The 20319-nt window shown below is 38.7% G+C and overlaps 1 protein-coding gene across 2 annotated transcripts in view; it reads left to right on the top strand.

The window, feature by feature from the left end:
• Positions 1-20319, top strand: part of cpxm2 (carboxypeptidase X (M14 family), member 2) — a 43433-nt gene that overhangs the window by 9299 nt on the left and 13815 nt on the right. For both annotated transcript variants that reach the window (XM_038736138.1, XM_038736137.1), the window contains 4 exons: positions 6467-6576; positions 8972-9111; positions 18402-18486; positions 19630-19780. In XM_038736138.1, the coding sequence (XP_038592066.1) occupies positions 6467-6576; positions 8972-9111; positions 18402-18486; positions 19630-19780 (486 nt within the window). The remainder of the gene's footprint in view (positions 1-6466; positions 6577-8971; positions 9112-18401; positions 18487-19629; positions 19781-20319) is intronic.

Here is a 20319-nt window from a genome sequence, read left to right as displayed (position 1 = left end):
TGAGAGGAGGGAGGTCTGCCGGGGTCCGAGAAAGAAGAGGCAGGATAGAAGACGAGGTGCAAGCTAAGGAGCACATCTTCTAGGACCTGCATTGAGCTTCACACTCCAACAACAACATATGAACAGGTATATATATGCATATATATTTTAATATTAGTAAATTGTTTCCCAGTGTACTTGTCTCAAAGTTTCTCTGGTGTTTCCCCCTAAGCCCTTTGGGTGTCAAAAATAAAGTGCTATAAAATGTAATCCATCTCTATTGTTATTACTTTTTTATTGTTTACTGATTACAACAACTAACTACAGCTCTGCTCATCTGTGTCATGTACATTGACCTGGTGTGTAATGTGGACACAGAAGTCCTGTTAGAAAACAACAAACCCCTGTTCAGTAAAAATATCTGATCATGTTGATAAATGTTCTGTCCTATTACACCAATCTTTCCAATTTGGGGTTTTAACAACTATATATTGCTTTACAGACCAGAATCTGAGCACTGTGGACAACATCCAGACCACTGTGTTTCCACGCACCACACATGGCTGATCTTCCAGACCCACGACAGAGTAACGGACAGTTCAGTCAGGCAGCATACAGACAGTTTGTAGTGTGGCAGTGTGGAGCACTTGGTCAAAGTGTCATGATACTAATTTGCTGTTTCTGGAAGATATGCAACTGCTATCCTGATCCCCCAGGACAATACAAAGGTTTAATGCTAGCAGGGTGTAAGATGTAATGTCACTAACTGCTGCACAAATAATTCCATCCACTGTGTGAATGAATACCTGTACATTGTTTTATGCCCAGGAGGGTAGAGAAAATACAAAGGATATTGTTCCCTGTTCTAGAGAATATTATCATTCTTTTTAAAATAAAACATTGAAAATGATAAATGCTACCAACCGTATTACTTTTTGTGGTACGTTTTGCTGTATCTAGGAATACAGTTGGGGCAGGAACACCTGACTGAACCCCATGTTGACGGGGATCATCAGGTCTCCTGGTTCTGCTTCTAGGCAGCTCCTCAACAACCATCGGAGGAGGAGGAGGATGGCACTGTGGAGGTCTGCGATGTAACTGCAGTCCTTCTCCACCTTCGATGAGTACAAGCTCCACTTGCTGGACTTTTTGTAGTACACCCTGCTATACCTGATATCACAGAAAGGAGTATCAGCTAAGTGAGATGTTTGCAATACCTGACATTGTTTTCTTATACAGTAATTAGCATTAGCACATAAAATACAATCACAACAATAAATCAGCACCATCTATCTGTATCTCATACTGTATGATTTTTTTGACTCATCACTTATATTGAGTAAAATGCACCGGAGTAATAAAAATGCAACATACTGAATTGTGTCATCAGCTTTTCTCCTGGTTGGACTGTGGACACAGTGGTTGTAATCCAGGCCAGCCAGGATGGCCCGATTAGCATATACTGGTGAGAAGTACAGCAGGGCTATGAAAGACTTCAAATCTGCAGCTGACCTGAGGGCACAGTAGAAATCAAACATACTGGATTTTTTACTTCAAGTAAAATAAATAATGGCATAACAGCACCAATTACAGTAAAGGTTTTCACCCAGTAGGTTTAGCTATGATCAATGTCAAACTTTATAAGTGGCTTACACAACAGAAACGCAGATACTTGGGGACCTTTAGCCAGCGTTGTTTATGTATACTAACGTTGAAATGTCTCTTATAACTACAAAAACACACAACTACATCGCCACATTTGTAAAAATTTCTTGTTCAAAGATATAACAAAGTAACATACAGTCAAACAACGCTTGCAGACACAAGATCATCACACAAATAGATTAGATACAAGATAAAAATAATGTTAAGTGTAAACATAGTATAACAATAACCCTAGGTGGTGAATAACTAAACTGGCGCAGTCTACACCTACACTGTCTTATCTAACGTTAGCGTCGGCAAACACAACTCCCAGCCGCGCTGCTGTTTTCCAACTCAGCTACAGTTACATATAATTCATCATCTGTACTCTGGCTCACTCCACCAGCCTGCACTCGTAGCTGCCGTTAGCTGTTTGCTAAGTAGGTAGCTACGTTGGCTACCGATGAAAGTAACAAAAAGACAGTTTCAACAAATATGACAAAAAGTGTTTTAGAAACAACTTGCCTACCATGCCTTTAATTGACATGTTCCATGTTAAGATGAGTATCGTTTACGTTGCAGTATTTCCGCATGACTAACCATGCCATAAAACATGCCTACAGCAAGACGTCAAGGTCACACACTGCAGTCTGCATCACAATCCCCAGTCACACAGCACTGTGCTTCACAGTTGTGTCTCCACTTTAGGTGTCCACAGCTAACATCACTGATTTTACACATCACAAACAGCTTAGTGGTCATGTGGAATACTACTTAGTCAGTGGAAACAAGTCTGAGAGTCAAGTCAGAAAATAACTCTGATGAGGTCTGATGTCATCAGGTTCAGCTTGGACAACAGATATGGTGTGCAAAAGGTCTTGAAGGATCACACACTTTTTTGATTTTGATCCGTTTGTCATCTTATTCAATGTGTTACAGGTCCAGTGTGTAAGATTACATGGTGAATATGGCCAATATGGATATTATTAAGTATGTTTTCCATAGTGTATAATCTGGTTTGGTGTTTGGTGATCAAGTTTGGTGTCAGCTGTAGTGTAAATCATTCTCCCATTGTTGTAAATTGTTATTGTCTAACAATTAGATAAGTTATCCTGGTCATTCAAATTAATATATCGTGTTCCATTTAGTATGAAGCCATACTTTGAATGTCTTCCAGCGTCACTGATGAATGGTTATGGTTATAAGCATGAACAAATAAGAAGGAAAAAAAAAACTAAAGTCATCATTAACCCTTAAGATAAATTCATAATTTCCATGGACTTAAAATCAGTGTTTTATTTAAAGGCCTTGCTACCCTGGCATTTGTCCTTTGTGGCCTAAAAAGTTGACAACACCAAAGGCCAAGTGGCCTTGCCCAAAAATGATGAAATTCCAGGCCGGCTACACGGTGAGCGGGTCCTCTTCCAGCCATATTTCTACAGTAGCCCAAAACAGACAAACCAAACACTGGCTCAAAGGCCTTTCACATTGTTTTGCAAGTTTCGCAGCCACCATAAGTTCTCCTACATGCTTGGGAAGGTTGAGGCAAGGTGTACTCAATTGGTTGCAATCTGCAATCTCACTGCTAGATGCCACTAAATCCTACACACTCTTCCTTTAAAGAGGTGGTATTATGCTCATTTTCAGGTTCAAAATCTTAATTAGGGGTTGTACCAGAACAGGTTTACATAGTTTAATTTTCAAAAAACACCATGTTTTTCTCATACTGCACATTGCTGCAGCTCTTCTTTTCACCCTATGTGTTGTACGCTCCGCTATTGAGCTACAGAGTGATGCATCTTACAAAATCTTTGTTGGGAGTTGCACATGCGCAATTCCCAGGTATGGACTACTAGCCAATCAGAAGCAGAGAAGGGCGGGTCGTAAGAAACAAGGTAGTGTGATCCAAATCAAAGCCACTTCAGACTGAGACCATAACCTAGCAGATGGTATAAGTTACTCAAGTTCACAACCGCACAACATCATTGTTCCACATCTTACCATCAGGACTAAACGTTGAACTGTTGCCGGTGTTCTGACGATCTATGCTGCCTTGCCGAAAAATGCTACCATAGTGCAAATCCATAGACTTGACTCTACTCGGCCCTGCTCTGTTTTCCATTGCAGATAGTACCCAGAGATAATAATAATAATCTTTATTTGTAGAGCACTTTTCAAAAACAAGTTACAAAGTGCTTTAACAAGTGTAAAGACAATAACACCCAAAAAACAATAATACAAAAACAATACAAGATAAAAAGAAAAGACTAAAATACACGTTTAAGATAAATATAAGATTAGTAAAATAGAATAAAATAAAAGGGATAAAATAAAGTCAAATAAGATCGGGAAAGGCTCTCCTATAAAAGTATGTTTTAAGAAGGGACTTAAAAGAGTTCACTGACTCAGCCGACCTGATTTCCTCGGGCAGGCTGTTCCAGAGCCTCGGGGCCCTGACAGCAAACACTGTGTCCCCTTTAGTTTTCAGTCGAGACTCTGGAACAGACAACACACCTCAAGGTACGTGCTGGTGTGTATGGGACTAAAAGTTCAGAAATATAACAAGGCGAGAGGCCATGAAGAGCTTTAAAAGTGATCAATAGAATTTTAAAGTCAATTCTAAAACATACTGGGAGCCAGTGTAATGAAGCTAAAATAGGAGTAATGTGGTCATATTTCTTTGTTCTGGTTAAAAGCCTGGCAGCTGAGTTCTGGACAGTCTGGAGTCGATCAATAGATTTTTGGGTTAAACAAGTGAAAAGGCTGTTGCAATAATCCAGGCGTGATGAGATGAAGGCGTGTAAAATGGTCTCGGTGTCCTTAACAGTTAACAGATAGTACGTAGCTTGTCGTCATAGCGACGGCACACACAACTGCCACGACGTAATGTTCAATGCGGCACACACACCAGTGATCCACACAGCTTTATCTTTTTTAAGTTAAAACGTTTCAACATTCCTCAGAATGTAAAGACAGATAAGCGGTATGAAAACCTTCCAGCTGTGTTTTCCTCTGCCGTTGTTGCTGCAGCGGTGCTGTGTGACGGCGGGAGCAGAGGGCTCTGTGAGCGGGCGGCTGGCCGGCCTCACACGCTCCTCCCGCGGATTGGCACAGGCTTCCCCCGCAGCCACTTGCAGAGCTCCTCAACTCCGAAAATATTCAAGCACATTTTTTTTCTGCGATCACTTATCGTGAAACTGTCAATATTCAAAATCTATACAGCTGATTTCTCACCTCAAAACTTCTCAGAAGTGGATTTAGTGATGAAATAACATACGAAAACTGTAAAATCTAAAACTTTCTGTTGCTGGCCTCTGTCTGGTTCACGCAATGATGATGCAGTGAATAGTGACGATTCTCTCTGACCAATCAGCAGTCTGTCAAGTTTTCACGTTACATTTTAGTGTCCCTCACCTCGCTTGGAACCTCGACGGAGGTGAGGTGATACGATAAAAAGTACGTGGAAGCATGTACAACATTTCTACAATGGAAACCCAAACAAAGGCGAGTGGAGCCAAAGGGCCTCTGCTCAGACTAGCTTGGTTTGAGGGCGTGCCTGACCCCGCTAGCCGCTTGGCAAACTTTATGACGCATTTTCATTGTGACGTCACAATGAAAGGAAGTGAAGGGCTGGACTACAAACGAGCTGTTTTCAAGCGGTTCAGAGCAGAGCTTTCTGTGGGAGATGGGAACTCCCTTTGGGCTGGACTTTCGGGCTTTTTCACTTTGTAAACCTGTTACATGCACAAAAAAGAGATGTAACTCAATTAAGGAGAGGGGGAAAGCCAAAAAGCATAATACCAGCTCTTTAATAGGACTGGCACCAAAGCTTTCTCAGTCTAGCATGCATATCATTGTTTTAATATACAGTGGGCATGCATGCATTAAGTAAATGCATGCACCATATGAGAATAAACCTTTTACTAATCCAAATTTGTTACTTTTCTGATTCTGCAGCCTGTGGATTCACAAAATCATCTGTGAAGTCCATTATTTAACAACAGCTCAAAAAAAGCTCTGACACAAGAGCTTCCTTTGATCAAATGGTATATCTTTTTCCCAATACCTTTAAATATCCTTGACAGGTTTGCAGTAGCCGCTGCAATTTCCCATTTTATCACTTTCATGATGTTGCTATAGTCATTTCAACAATTTAATCATGTATTCAGGGTGCAGTTAGATGGCTGTGATAGGTGCGCATTGCTAAATTACAAAAAGGAAGCATTCATAGTGTATGGTCATTAATCACCCATGACGCTTGACACATTTTGAAATTCATAGCAGTTTAGACATCAAAGCCTCCGTCACACTGCTAAACTCCATTTCATATATATATCTGTTTTTCCAGGTTTTGAACTGAATTTTAAAATTAGTTAGCACACATAAGTGTGTAACGTTTGATGCACTTTAACTTATTTGTCTACTTTCAAGCTCATAGTATGATGTGGGTACATCAGGTGATCAAATTAGCTGCAAAGGAGACTTGCTTGATGATACTGATAATGGTCCCAATCATAACAATCACATTCTGCTTTAAATTGGGCATTTCACATTATTAGACTGAAACTGTTCATTGTTCTCTATGTGTTGACTACATTCGGTTTTCTGCCTAGAATACCTATTATTAGATATTTTCAGTTACAAACACAGATTGCAGCTGCTGTCTTGTTTGCTTCACACATTTGAGCTCACTGTATAAAATTGCTCATTATTGTTGAGTCAAGCTATTAACAACAACAGACTCAGGAGCTATTCTGTGCAGAAAGCAATGTTCCTGGAAACAATGCAACACATGATACAGAACATTGCCATCACAAGCCAATTTGTCATTCTTGTTACCTAGAATGCCCTCCCATGGGACTCGAGACATTGAAGATTGATGATTTCCAGCTTCACGCATCAACTACAAAACGTTACGGCCTCGGTGCACAAAGAGGTCGTCTTAACATTCAGGTAAGAAGGGAATGTAAAGTGTTGGCGTAGCTTGGGCAAGCTTACCAGAAATGTTGGGGCTTGCATCATACCCTGGGCAATCTCACCTTTCCTCAGAAGCTTTCATGTTCAGCAGCATTACAAAAGAAATATATGATCAAGAGATAGTATCTTTTAATTTTACGATCAGTTTTAGTTCATATTTAAGTTCAATGGAAAGATGTCGGCTGTGATAACTGACTTTTCAGTTCAGTGTGGATGACATCATTCTGTTTCAGCGAGCAGCATATTTTAATACTCCAAAGCTAACACAACAGAGAAAGTAATTGTGTTGCCATCAAAGGGACACATCCCCAAACCTAATAAAAAGGAGTGGCATCTGGGAGAAGAGGTATTTCCTGTTAGTGCAAGCTGTGCTTTGAGAGTATTAGTTTGCGTACAGTCTGCAGCGAGCCTCATCTTCTGCAGGCTGCACTGCTCCAAATCCAACTGCACAATTAATGAAACACACACATGCTCTTAATTCACTCAAGATGGCAAAGCATTATGTTTCAGGAAACCAACAAAACAAACGATCTGTTGTTTGGTTTGTGTGCACCTCATAGAGGGACAGAGAAAGTGTCCATTCTAGAGAAGAATAATCTGTAAATCAGGAGAAACACATAGAAAGCAGATGCTGCCTGTTGAATTAGGCCTGTGGCCAGTGAACTTGGTTTATTTCCACTTTTGTAGCTACTACAGTTTGTTTAGATTCCAGACACCAACAGTTCTGTGATGAATTTAACTGTCTTGTGATATTAGGAGATGCATGCTGGCCAGAAAATATGAACAATGGAAATTCTAGAAAACACTAAAATAACACACATTTGTAATAATCGTAACAGAAATGTTTAGAAAGTTAAAAACTGTGTCCCTATCCTGCAGCAAAATACAAAGTCAATTATGGGAGACATGGGCCAGATTCTTTTCATTCAAGTAAGTAGTTCATGAAAGGTCCTGGAACAGCACCTGGATCTGGATTGGCACCAAAAAGTAATCACTTGTTCCATGGCCAAACCTTCACATTCCATTGAAATCTGTTAACAAGTTTTTGAGATATTCTGCTAACTGACAGACAAACGGGACATAAAACAGACCCTCCTCAGTAGAATTATTTGCAAATCTCACAAATAATTCAACAGTAAAATTGACATGCATCTTTGCTATAGGAATTTGGTTCAAGGATGCTAAACACTTGCTTCTTACGTCTGGAACATGCAATGAAAGTATCGTTTATACATGTTCCCACTATCTTTTATATGCACATGAACATATTTTTTGAAGTTTTGAACCTGCATCCATACAGGAAGTTGGATCAACGAATCAGCTTGTATGTTGTGGCACAGGGCCACAACATACATGTGATAGTGCTGCATTCCATTTACATTCGGAAGTCGGCACTGAGAATTATTAGCAATACCAATAACAACACATGACATGTCGGATATAAGATGGACGGAACTTTGTTCCCAGTTAAAATAGAACGCACCATAAGATCTGGAGATGTGTGTGTGTGTGTGTGCTGGTTCCTTTCCACAGGGGTCACATTCAGTGGAGGTCTTTTGGAAAGTCCCACTCACACCACAAATTTAAAAGATCTCAATGTTAACAATATGTAATTAATTAAACACAACACAATGATGTTGAATAGTCACCTAATACACCTTTGACTCATCTTTGATGTGAGAATATATAGATAACTAAAGTAGTCCCATTCTTATGTGTTCCGATCTTTCAATATTTTCTGCTCCATGTAAAATAAGAGTTGTGTACTTCAAAGAGACCTGACAGTGTTTATGTTTGGATGAAGAAGACCTGTCAGCATATAAGTGTGACTGTTCACATCTGGGAGAAGAACATTTTATGCATTATAATTAATTTAACATTTTCAGCTGTTGAACCAACATCAGTAAAATGTCCACTAAAACTGTTGCAGAAAAATCAGGAATGCTGGGAAATGAAAAAAACGGTCAGACTGTTTTTGACACTCAGCACTGTCTCACAGATGTGTCCTGCGTTCATTCTTGTTACTCTGTTTCACTGGCTTTGTTTTGCCCTTTTTCACTTGATGTGTGATCCAGTTTGAGTAATGTAGCCTGTACCTGTTTCATAGCTGTTGCATCTGACAATTATGAGTGATCTAGTTTAGCTGATTCTAATCTAGACAGCATATTTTAGATAGTCAAAGGATCTAAACCAAAACATCTCAGCTTTGTTTACATTTGCATACTTCACCTTCTCCACTGTGAACACAAACAAGCAAAGCAGAGGCTGCAGAGACAGTCAGTTGTTGTACCATACATGGACTGTGTTTTTGTGTTTCTACATGGACATCTAGAATAAAATTCTGCTTTACATGGCTGTTTCTGGCCTGCAGGCTGGCCTTTATGAAGATGACCTCTATGACGGGGCCTGGTGCGCTGGGAGAGATGACCCACTGCAGTGGTTTGAGGTGGACGCCAGGAGGCTGACAAAGTTCACAGGGGTCATCACACAAGGCAGGAGCTCCCTCTGGTCGTGAGTAGGAACCCTGTAGACATGCACAGAGAGTTGCAGATGTTCGAGGATGGGGATTTACTTGTCCAAGCTAACTTAAACAGATAATTGTGGGGGATGGATTTTGTGCCAGTTTTCTAATTTGCCTCAAATGCTGGTAATATCTGGGGCTGTCTGAAGGTTGTCATAAACCATTAGTAGACATTCAATCGTAGAACACGAAAGGAAACCTCTCACGTAGCTTAAAAATCCGGCACATTTAAAATGGATTTCTTTGAGTTATGTCTGATTTGATTGTTTTACTGCTTGTGCAAAAGTTGGACATGGCACTACTCTAGTCTGAATTATACAATACTTTTCACTTTATCTGAATACATATTGTCCATTTAAGATGAAATAATTAATATTAAATACAAGAGGAAAAGATGAAAAATAGATTATATTATTATATTATATCATGCTCTGTGTTCTGTCAATCACATAGTACCTGCAAGGAAAAACTGAGGTCTCAACCAGGAAATCTCAGAAAAGCTTTCTGATTTAATAACCCTCAAATCTACATTTCTGTTTTTTGTTAGTGACATGCTATTAGATCAGCAGTTAATTTCATGCACAGGTTGGCATCATGAAGTTTGAGCAAGACTGCACTCAGTCTGCAAAACAGTCTGCACTCCAGACATGCTAGCAGAACTGTAAGGCTGTTGTGTGCTAAATGCTCACAATGACAACGCTAACACGCTGATGTTTAGCAGACATAATATTTGCCATCTCAGTGTAGTATATTTGCATGCTAAGTTCTTGATAACTGGCGCTAAACACAAAGACTGCTGGGACACGAATGTCAGTTCCAGATTTCATGGCAATCCATCCAATAATTGTTGAGACATTTCACTCAAAACCACAAATGTCAACCACATGGTGGTGCTTAAGGAAACATCAGGGGATTCATCCTCTGGGGACCATGAATGTCTGTACAAAATGTCATGGTAATCCATCCAATATTTGTTTAGGTAAAGTCAGTCTAGACCAAAATGGTGGACTGACCGGCAGACCAACACTATCATCCAGAGAGCCACGTCAGTACCATACCTAATAAAAACCCAAACAAAGTAAGTGGCCAAAAAGCTAACTACATATGGCATAAGTTTCAAAACAACTAACGGGAAGCTGACAGACAGCAGTAATTTTTCCAGAACTCTAAATGACTTTTGGATTTTGCTGTAAACCCAAATGGAAAATTTGACTTCAGAAATATAAACAAAACAAGCTTTTCAATCTTGTCCACATGGCACAGAACATTCGCTGGTGTTTGCCCTTTTCACAAGTCTTTTCTGATGTCCTCACTATGGGATTAAGGATTTATGAGTTTGATTGATTGGAGTGCAGCCTCATTCTTTCATCTCTCTTAAAAGGTCACTACATTATAAAAATAACACTGGAGAGGGAAGACTTTACTGCACTGTAAGCTTGTTCATCACACTCTGATGATGGGAAAAACATAGGGATATAACAAGCAGGCAGTGTTTTTAAACTGTATGTATTTCAACACTTTAATTATATTTACAGTAAGTGTTTACTGATTGCAAGATGGGATGAGTCATCCAGCTGTGTGCTGTTAACAGTGTCTCTAAAGCTTGTTAAGAAATGAATTACAGTACCATCCGGTTTCCCTGGCATTGTATTTACTTCACTTCCAAATACAAAGGGATAGGTATATAATCTCACCTCCCGCTGCCTCAGCTCATCCTTATATTGGCCTACCAGGTCTTTTTTGAGTAGGTAGATATTTTTTAAAAAGTGTTTTACTCTTTAGATCCTGCCTACACATCCCCACCGCTTCAATTACTGTGCCAGAGTGTAAATAGCTTTGGTAGTGTTTTTCAGGTAAATTGAAAATATATACAATCATGTATAATTGCAGAGTAGCACATTTTCTGGCATATTTTACATAAGAAAAATCACTGGGTCAAATTACTCTCAGTTTGGGTCAATAAAACACTGACACAATTCTTAGTCATTGGCTGAACAGTCTTGCAATCATGATCCCGGCTTTTTTCAAGCCGTCTGTTTTACAGTTTTGGAGTTTCAGACCAGAGCTCCAAGACAAGAAACTGCCAGAAATCATGTGACTTGCAAGCTTGCAACTGTGAGGGCAACTCTCTGAAATGTGGGTAAACTCAGCTCTGAAAGAACTGTCAGCAATCCGGGTGCAAATGTACATTCACAAAAAGTTTGAAAAAAATGATTTGCCCTTTTGAAACTCAAGTTCAACATATGAAAACTTATGTTTTCCCAACATATGCTAGTTTTCAGGTCACCATTTACAAGGTTTCAACTTTGGAAACAAACAAATACACAAATATGAAACACTCAGAATGTGTAAGAGAAGAGAAGAAATGCTGTAAAAAGAGTGCTGCAGTTGTGAAGAAGAAAAAAATCAAATCTAAAATAACGTTTGCAGTGATGAATTTTTTCACAGAATGCAACTCAGTTTAATCTTGCAAAAAAAAAAAATTATATATGTGACATTATATTCCCATAAATTCTGGGTTAATTCTGGGTTTAGCCAATATTGGTAGAAAACCAGTGGGTCACCAATCAAACTCAAGACAGTTTGTTGTTTTGACCCAATGTTATTTTTAATTTTTCTTTTACAGTTACAGTTTCTCCAAACTAAAATATGTTATTTTGACCCAGTTTGAGATACATCAAGCTCAAATTTTACCATAAAACTATAACAAATCTATTGTTACAAAACGATGTGCACGTGACCTTTAAAACTCCAAAGAATACACATACTATTAACAGTCAGTAAGGAATAGATCTATAGTAAATTATAATAGTTTGCAACTTCTAATCATTCCTTTTTTTTATCTGTTCCATTGGTATTTTTTCTCTTAACGTCAGGTTGCTATTGCTGGCTATAGTAGAGGTCACTGTCCTAATCTTTTCACACAGCCTGCTTAGGGCTGGATGATATGGCCAAAAATGTTATCACATTAAGTTTCATATCTTTCGATATCGATAATTATCACGATAATTATCAAATCGTTTTGTTGTTTTTTTTGAGTTTATAGGTTGATTTTTGAGTTAAAGTTGAAGAAACGTGATGGTTAACCTCTTGGTACGGACTTCGCTCTTCTAGCTGTTTTCCATCCAAAAACAGCTGTAGTTTGTGTCAGTGGCGGGCGGCCATCTTGGTGAGATCGGCTGAGCTGATATATTTCCTTTCTGTCGCCAGATTGAAGTAGAGAAGAAGAGTTTGCATTGGCAGAGGCGGTCTTTATCGGCCTCTGCTGGGGACCCGTAGGAGCTACACAGACATGCAGGGTAGCAATCGATTAATCTCAATACGAAGAGAAAAAGCCCACTTACAGCCCTGTAGGATGTTCTGTTCTCAAGCTGTGGCCTGTAAAGCATGGGAGTGCTTTTGGTCATATATATTGACTGGTTTTATCAAATTTCAATGTTTTGGAAGTTTTATGTTATGTGGAATGTGGTTGTATGGAGAGAAATAATGTTTTGAAGATAACTCCCAATAAAAGTGAACATATAAACAGTAAATATGGCCAAAACATGGACATTCGCCTGGTATATTTTTGAAAGAGTGTGTAATAACTGTTGTATACCAGTTTCTTTTCATCAAATTTACAGTTACAGTTGTATTAGAAGATATTCAGGTGCATTATAATCTATCTTATGATGGTTTTGATGGTTTATTGCATTAAAATATAGCTTTTTTTTTTACCAGGCAAGGATGAAAATATATTTTTTTCTGTATTGCATCTCCATGTCTGTAATGGTAAAATAAATATGTTAATGTACAATGGATTTATATTCCAGCTTCTGACCTTTCAAAGGAGATCAGATTTATGCATCTAGGCCTAATGGTTGAGGAGATATTACTGATTTATTTTGGGTACGTTATTTTAGGTGTTTTTCCTGGAAATAGGTGCCAGGTAGCCTACCATGTGGTTAATTGACACTTGATGCCAGTGGATAACTTCACAAATCTGATGTAGAACATTCAAAACAATTATGATAAAATCTTTGTCACCAAATATGCATGACTAAAATTAAGTAAAATATTTTTTCAGTCCTTTTATCCTCAACAAAATAAGTCCTAATTCATGTATGATTCAAGAATAAAATCAAACATCTATTGAATATTTACAGAACATTTGTTATATTGTTATTGAAAAAAATTATATCGTGATAATTATTGTTATTGTTTTATTGTCCAGCCATAAGCCTGCTAGACATTTCTCAAAGTTGGGAACACCTGTCCACATGTTTGAGGAGGTCACAAGGCCTGACAATACCACATCCACCACAGCGATCAGATGAAAGTAATACGGCACAAAGTTATGTTCAGCATTGCTTGCTTGTTAATGACGCAGCCTATCAAACAACTCAAACAGCCGAAGCCAACATCTTCACCCTGTGTTCAATGTTGCTTTACTTTACCTGGTCTGTGCTTGTAAAATATCCACCGCGACGTGTAAGGACATTTCAAGTTTTTACCCGAGTGAAGTCTGTGCGAGTGAAAAAAAAGTGGGGGATGGATTTTGTGACAGTGTGTTTGCAAATCTCATGTTATTACACTTTTGTGTATATAGCAGTACATTTAAATTCAAATTGCACAATACACTACTTTAGAATTCATTATTCAATTTTTATGCGTAACAATGCGAAGAAAATCATGCGATTAATAGTGATTAAAAATTTTAATCGTTGCCCAGCACTATTTAAAACGCATCTTATCACCCAACTATGTAATATAATGTATATCTTTTTGGATAATAACATTTGGAATCAATTGCTTGTTACACAATGGTAAGCCCATATCATGGGAACCTGGAGTGTGTGTGCTAGTGTAATCAACCAAATGAGTCTCCTCTGTCATTCTTTGTTTTGGAAGAAGAAATATTGTACATGTTTTGAATAACCACTCATAGACAACTTTTGTTATAATATCAGATTGTTATAAACATATATTAAAACAACACTCATTTTCACTTTCACAACAGTCCGAGCTAACTTTAACAACACCGGCTTATTCCAGAGTTGTGTGGGAGAACTGCTCTAATTAGCAACACCATGTGTGTGTTGGACTTCTATAGAACAAAAGGCTCTCATTATCTTCCAGCTCTGTTAGTCCTTCAGGCTGTACGTTATATTATAAAAGTGGTCGGTGCAACTGGTAAAACTGAGTTGGAGCACTTCCTTGTTGCTGAAACGCGTGTCGTCACAATAATAACCCAAAAGAAAAATATAACAACACTAATACTTGGCTCAAGTTAACCCACTATTGCGGTGCTGCTGTATTGGACTTAGGTACACTTTTTGCCCACGTGCACACAGAACATACTGTACAAAACATATTCGATTCATTGAGCTCTTGAGAAATCCACTCTGAGTTCACAGAGGATTATTTGTGTGTGTGTTTTGTTATGGATAAAGGTACATACAGTCATAGTGCTTCACCTTGAATTATTCAGCCCACAACTCTCTACAAGACTGGATTCTCCATTATGCTAGACCTGACTTTAATAAACTCATATCGTAAGCTTGTGGCCTAAATTGTAATTTGTTGATTGGCTTTGAGGCTATATCCATCTTCTCTGCAGTTGCTTAATATGTTGCTTATAATGAATCTTGATGCTCTGCAGGCAGAACTGCGCACTGAAGGGATATACTGTATTAGTCAATCACTCAATCAAACAATCAATCTGACTTTGCTTTTATACCATCTGCAGGTTAGTGCAGTTAAAAGTGCTTTACAGGTGACTGACAAACTAATAAGACTAATAATATATTAGAAAAATAAAGAGTTAAACAAAAATTTTAAACACAAGTATTAAAATTGATGCCTTCTCAAAAAGCTGAACCAGCCTTGGTAACAAGGCCCCTCACTGAATTGTTTCATATACCTTTTAATAAAAGGAATTTTGGCAACAATAAAGTTAAAATCTAAAGGAAAAAGTTGTATTTGCATTTAACTATGTTTCTTTATTCACCAAGAAAACCAACAACTGCCACTTTTCCCTTCCATCTACCACCTACCTACTCTGATTTTGCTCTGTGCTAATATTTGACAACTTTTGGCCTTTGTACTGTACTTCTTAATTGGAAATGGTGGCACAGACTTCTGGAAACTGCTGTGTAGTTTGAGAGCATGGGGTGATTCTTTATCAGGCTGTTTATAATTTTCCTTCGAGGCCAGCATGATCTAAGGGCGCAGAACACACCGATGCCTGAGACAGAATATCCTCGCAATTAGCTCTGTAAGGCATGTAACTGTCTGTGGTGCCAGCTCAGGGGCTTCTCTCTATAACAGTGCTTTAATTAGCAGAACTGGGAATTCTTACCAGGCTGAACCAGCTCAGCACTGATGTCTTCATACAGAGGCAGGAACGTCACTAGGTAGAGCTCTCTCTGGCATGATGGGACAGTCTTTTTGCAGACAGACAAAAACATTAAATTATTTTGATGTTTCACCTCTCTGTGCTCTACTTAAGGTACTTCTAAAGAACAATACTCATAATACTGCAGTTCCTCAGCTACAACTCATAAATGCTTTATGTATGTGTTGGCCATTTTCAAATGCATGCTGTACTTTTTTTAAAAGTTTTTTTGTTTGTCTTCTGCAGAGCCATATGTTTCCATTTATTTCCTTTCAATACTGAATATCTCTTGGTAGACTTTTGAGACTTGCTTAATTGTCACAGTAAGTCTTTCTAACATTTTCCAACTATGTGGATTTTTCAGATTTGGTTTATTCAGTTGACTAATTACTATTAAATTACTGGGATCTGCTTGTAAAACATGCACCATGGTTGGTTTTAACTGTGGAATGGAACCTACTGCAGGTTGCTAAACAATCAAATTTCCGGACAAAAAACTGAGGACATGATCTAAGTGCCCTCAATCGTATCTATTGTAAACTGATTTTAAAAGTCAGCACTGTGTTACCTCATACTAATAATGTAACTTTGAGTGCACCAATATTATTATTTTTTGTATATGGAGATAAATGGAAACCAATGGATGCCTAGAAGGTTACAGAAACTAGATTACAATTGCTAAAACACACCAGTATGAGTTTGCAGTACCGTCAGCTGTGATGTGAAGTATACATGCATCTATGGTCCTTTAACACAGTACTGTAGGAAATAGAGGCTTATGTGAATTTGAATAGACTTTTTGGGACACTTTAGTTTTAATGTCAAGAGTTAGATAAGATAGGAGTCTTATCGTGAGGTTGCCAAGCAACAAGCAGAGACTCACAGCAAGTCACAGCATGCAGCTCTCCATAAAACCACAACATGTCATTTTTACAATTTATTTTATATAGAGATTAAACAAATGAGATATAATGTGTTAATTAATGATTTACACAGAGACGTTTAAAGAGGAGACGCGCCACTTTAAGAATCCTCAATACAACTCTATAGGGAAAGTCTGTTACGCCAAAGATGGCGGTTATCAAGCCCCTCAATAGTCTGCCAATCGTGTGGTTCCACTTACATAAGGGTCTACTACGCATCCGTCACTACTACCACTAATGCGTTGTAGAAGTACCAGTGGGGAAAAATGCTTTTTAAACCTTATTTTGGGGCAAAGTCTTTTTCAGCGATTTTTATCAGATTTTACTGGTGTTTGTACTAGTGTTGTAGTACTCGAGACTGGGCTTGGTCTTAAGATCGGTCTTAAGACCACTTTTTGATGGTCTTGGTGTCGTCTCGGACTCGACCACATTTGTACTATATATATAAATTGTTTTTGCATTGTCTGATTTATTTGTTAACATCCTAACTTTGATTGAATGTAAAACGTACTGCTTCAAATGCAACCAACGACTGTCACCCCTCCCGGCAATTGCGATGCTTACATTGAATTCAGTTCTTAAGTTGATGATACACAGAGCAACTTTTAGAGCAATCGTGCAGGGCAACCTTGCCGTCAATGGTAATGAGTAAAGATTACTACCGTAATCTCCTTCCCCCACCACTCCGCCACCCGCCCCACACTGCCGCCATCCGTTCAAAACATAGTCGGACTTGCCACTAGCACGATTACCCATCAACATTGCTCAAAAAGTTGCCCCGTGTATCATCAGCTGTAGTGTTCGTATGTGGGTGTTTTAATGGGAATGTGGATCTTTCAGATCACTTTGAGACGTACCTCTGATCTCGTTCCACATTTTATCGTGTGTCATGTAATGTGGTGAACTGGTCTAGGTCTTGACTTGGTCTCGTCCTCCCTCGGTCTTGGTCTCGATTTGGTCTCAGGCCCTAAAAGTCTTGGTCTTGTCTCGATAAACTCTGGTCTTGGTCTTGACTTGGTCTTGGTTTGGGCAGTCTTGACTACAACACAAGTTTGTACACATGCAGCTTTTATGTCCCAGTGACCACTGAAAGTGCAGTTATGGCTCTCTCCCTATTTATTTAGATAGGGGCCTGTCTGTCAGTCAAAAATTACCAAGATGGCTGCCAAGTGGCAGGACTTGCCTATAATATGCGTTATCGCAGCGGCTGCAGTTCGAGTCTTGCCCGTGGCCTTTTGCTGCATGTTGTGCCCTCTCTGTCTCACTTCCTTGTTTTCTGTCTATCTCAATTGTCCTATCTGAAATAAAGGTGAGAAAAGCCCAAAAAATGTCTTTTAAAAAGTAAAATGACTTTGGATGGTGTCTATTTCCCCCTGCTTCCACTTTTTGTGCGGAGCTAAGTTGCTGGCTAGTTTTATATTTACTCTAAAGACTCTCTGCAAGAGAGCAAGTAAATGTATTTTCCAAAATTTCTTTAACATTTACTGTGATTCCTACAGGATGCATTTACAGAAATACATGAACACTAGCTTGAATTCATTATAGCATCACTCAAACACATAATACAGTGCATTGCCTTTGTCTGGTTCTAGTACTCTAGATCACCGCCCACATTCTGATGATTCAAATGAATGAATGAAGAAAACAAGATGCCAATTCATTCTGATTATCAGGCCAACGTTTCCTGGAACTAAAACTCGACCCAGATAAAATGAAAATCATTTGCATGACAAACTTTACTTTTGCTCACATTCTAAAACTTTAAGTAATAAAAGGCTTAAGTGACACTTCTAATATAAATTCTTTGACCTCCTCTCCCATTTTCCTATTTTTAAACTGACTTTCACCCGGAGAGAATTAAGCATGTCTGGATGTGTGCTGAGCGATTTCCTCACAGTCACCTCTGCGCTCCATTTGCATTGAATTCAGCCTAATAGAATATTTCTTTTTCTTCACTCGTCCCCTGATCTTATTTTAACAGGAGTGATTGGGTGACCTCATACAAGGTCATGGTGAGCAATGACAGTCACACCTGGATAACACTGAAGAACGGCTCAGAAGACTTGGTGAGTAACAGTCATGACATTTAAAACTTGTATCTCCTGACATATACCTACAAAGGGAGCAATTATTATCACAGTGTAAGGCTTTTGAGCTCAAGCATTTTTATTCTTTGTCTGTGTCAGCTAGGTTCATAAAGAGGCTTGTTTTGTGTGTCCCCCGACTGGAACATGATTGTAAATGAATTCTTGCTTGAGCAATTACAGAGGAAGATTTAGATATCTGCTTATTTCTAAGCTTAATGAGCTGAAAGGTAATAGTAAATACTGATGAGCCTCAAGCAGATGGGAACCTGATTCAGTCTCATATTACAGAGATGCGTCTCTTTTCTACTTGGGCATTTGACGTAATTTAATAGACAGAAACCATATACAGGAATACCTTGGAAACAAACTAACAGCAGTTGATCATTTATGCATTTGGCTCTAAAGTACTAACAATATTAATAACCCTATTCTCAATGAACATGCAGATCAGACCAAGAGGACATTTTAGGGGAAAGTCAGATAGTCATTGCTCCCTACTGTGGTTCACATCCCAGCTAATGAAATTTCGGAGTAACCGTACACTCCCTTGGCTGGTGATGTCATCGTTGTGGGAGATAATACCCCTACAGTAATTTAGTCTGTGCTACAAGCTTCCCTCTCACCCACTCACCCACCTTTTATGCCAAATGCCAAACTGCACTGTTTGCCTTCCAAAATGCCAAAAGGTGCAGAGATGAACTTTTACCGTGGGTGTTAGAATTTACAATAAACTCCCAGTGGTATCAAAGTTTAATTGCATTCTACAGGTGCTTGAATGAGTGTTTATTTAAGGGTTATGTGGACTAAACAATGGAAACACGTTTTTTTCACATTTTTTTCCTTGTCCTGTGTATGTTCTCACTTATTTGATTTCCAACTTATTATGTGTTCTGTCCTTTATACATGCTGACTTTATAATTGTATTGTAGTGCATTTTAACATCTAACATTTAACATTGATGACAATTCTACGCTGCATTTGGCTTATTTACAGCTCTTGATCTAAAGCACTGTCCACATCAAATACACTAATACATTAAATTAAATAGCTAAAATCAACTGAGGTTTCTAAAATATTCCTGTTCTTTATTCACCATCTGGTTGAATGTCTTTGCCTCAGTAGATCTTCAGTGGCAACAGGGAAAAGGAGATCCCGGTCCGGAACATTTTCCCAACGCCAGTGGTCGCCCGATACATTCGAGTCAATCCTCGCTCTTGGTTTAACAGTGGCAGTATCTGTATGAGAGTGGAGATCCTTGGCTGTCCTATGCCAGGTGACGGGTTTGTATGGACACAGCAGACACATGAATAATTCCTGCCATTGGAGGGTTGAAATAGAACGATACAGGATTTGGGCCTTGTTTAGAAATTAGCTTAATAACTGATGTTTGAGGACCCATTCCCAGTAGATTATTTTGTAACATGAACAGGGTATTTCTGATGTTTACCTCAAACAAGTCCTCCAAATTAAACTACAAAATACAACACCCACACTCACAGGACAATGCATAAAAGCGTTTTCTGACCTGATGCCACTATTGGCAGGACAGCATTGCTTTTTCAAAAGTTACACAGTTTCATCTTACATCTTACACTATGGTAATGGTTTGGTTAGGTTTAGGCACAAACACAACTTGGTAAGGGTTAGACAGAGATCATGGTTTGGGTTTAAAGGACTACTTGTTTAAGAGCAGGGATCAGTGTCTCCCTTCCCTCCAAGACCTTTTTAATTGACTTAGATCTTGATTTGTACTCATACACAAACCCGTCCCGCTTACCTCTAGTCATATCTAGCCATGCAGAAAGTTGTGGT

Source organism: Micropterus salmoides, unplaced genomic scaffold (genome assembly GCF_014851395.1).
Source record: "Micropterus salmoides isolate LMB-PRFRI ecotype aquatic unplaced genomic scaffold, ASM1485139v1 Ms_hic_scaffold_21, whole genome shotgun sequence".
NCBI lineage: Eukaryota > Metazoa > Chordata > Actinopteri > Centrarchiformes > Centrarchidae > Micropterus > Micropterus salmoides.
The sequence above is the reverse complement of the archived record's forward strand: the minus strand, read 5'-3'. Positions and strand labels throughout refer to the sequence as shown.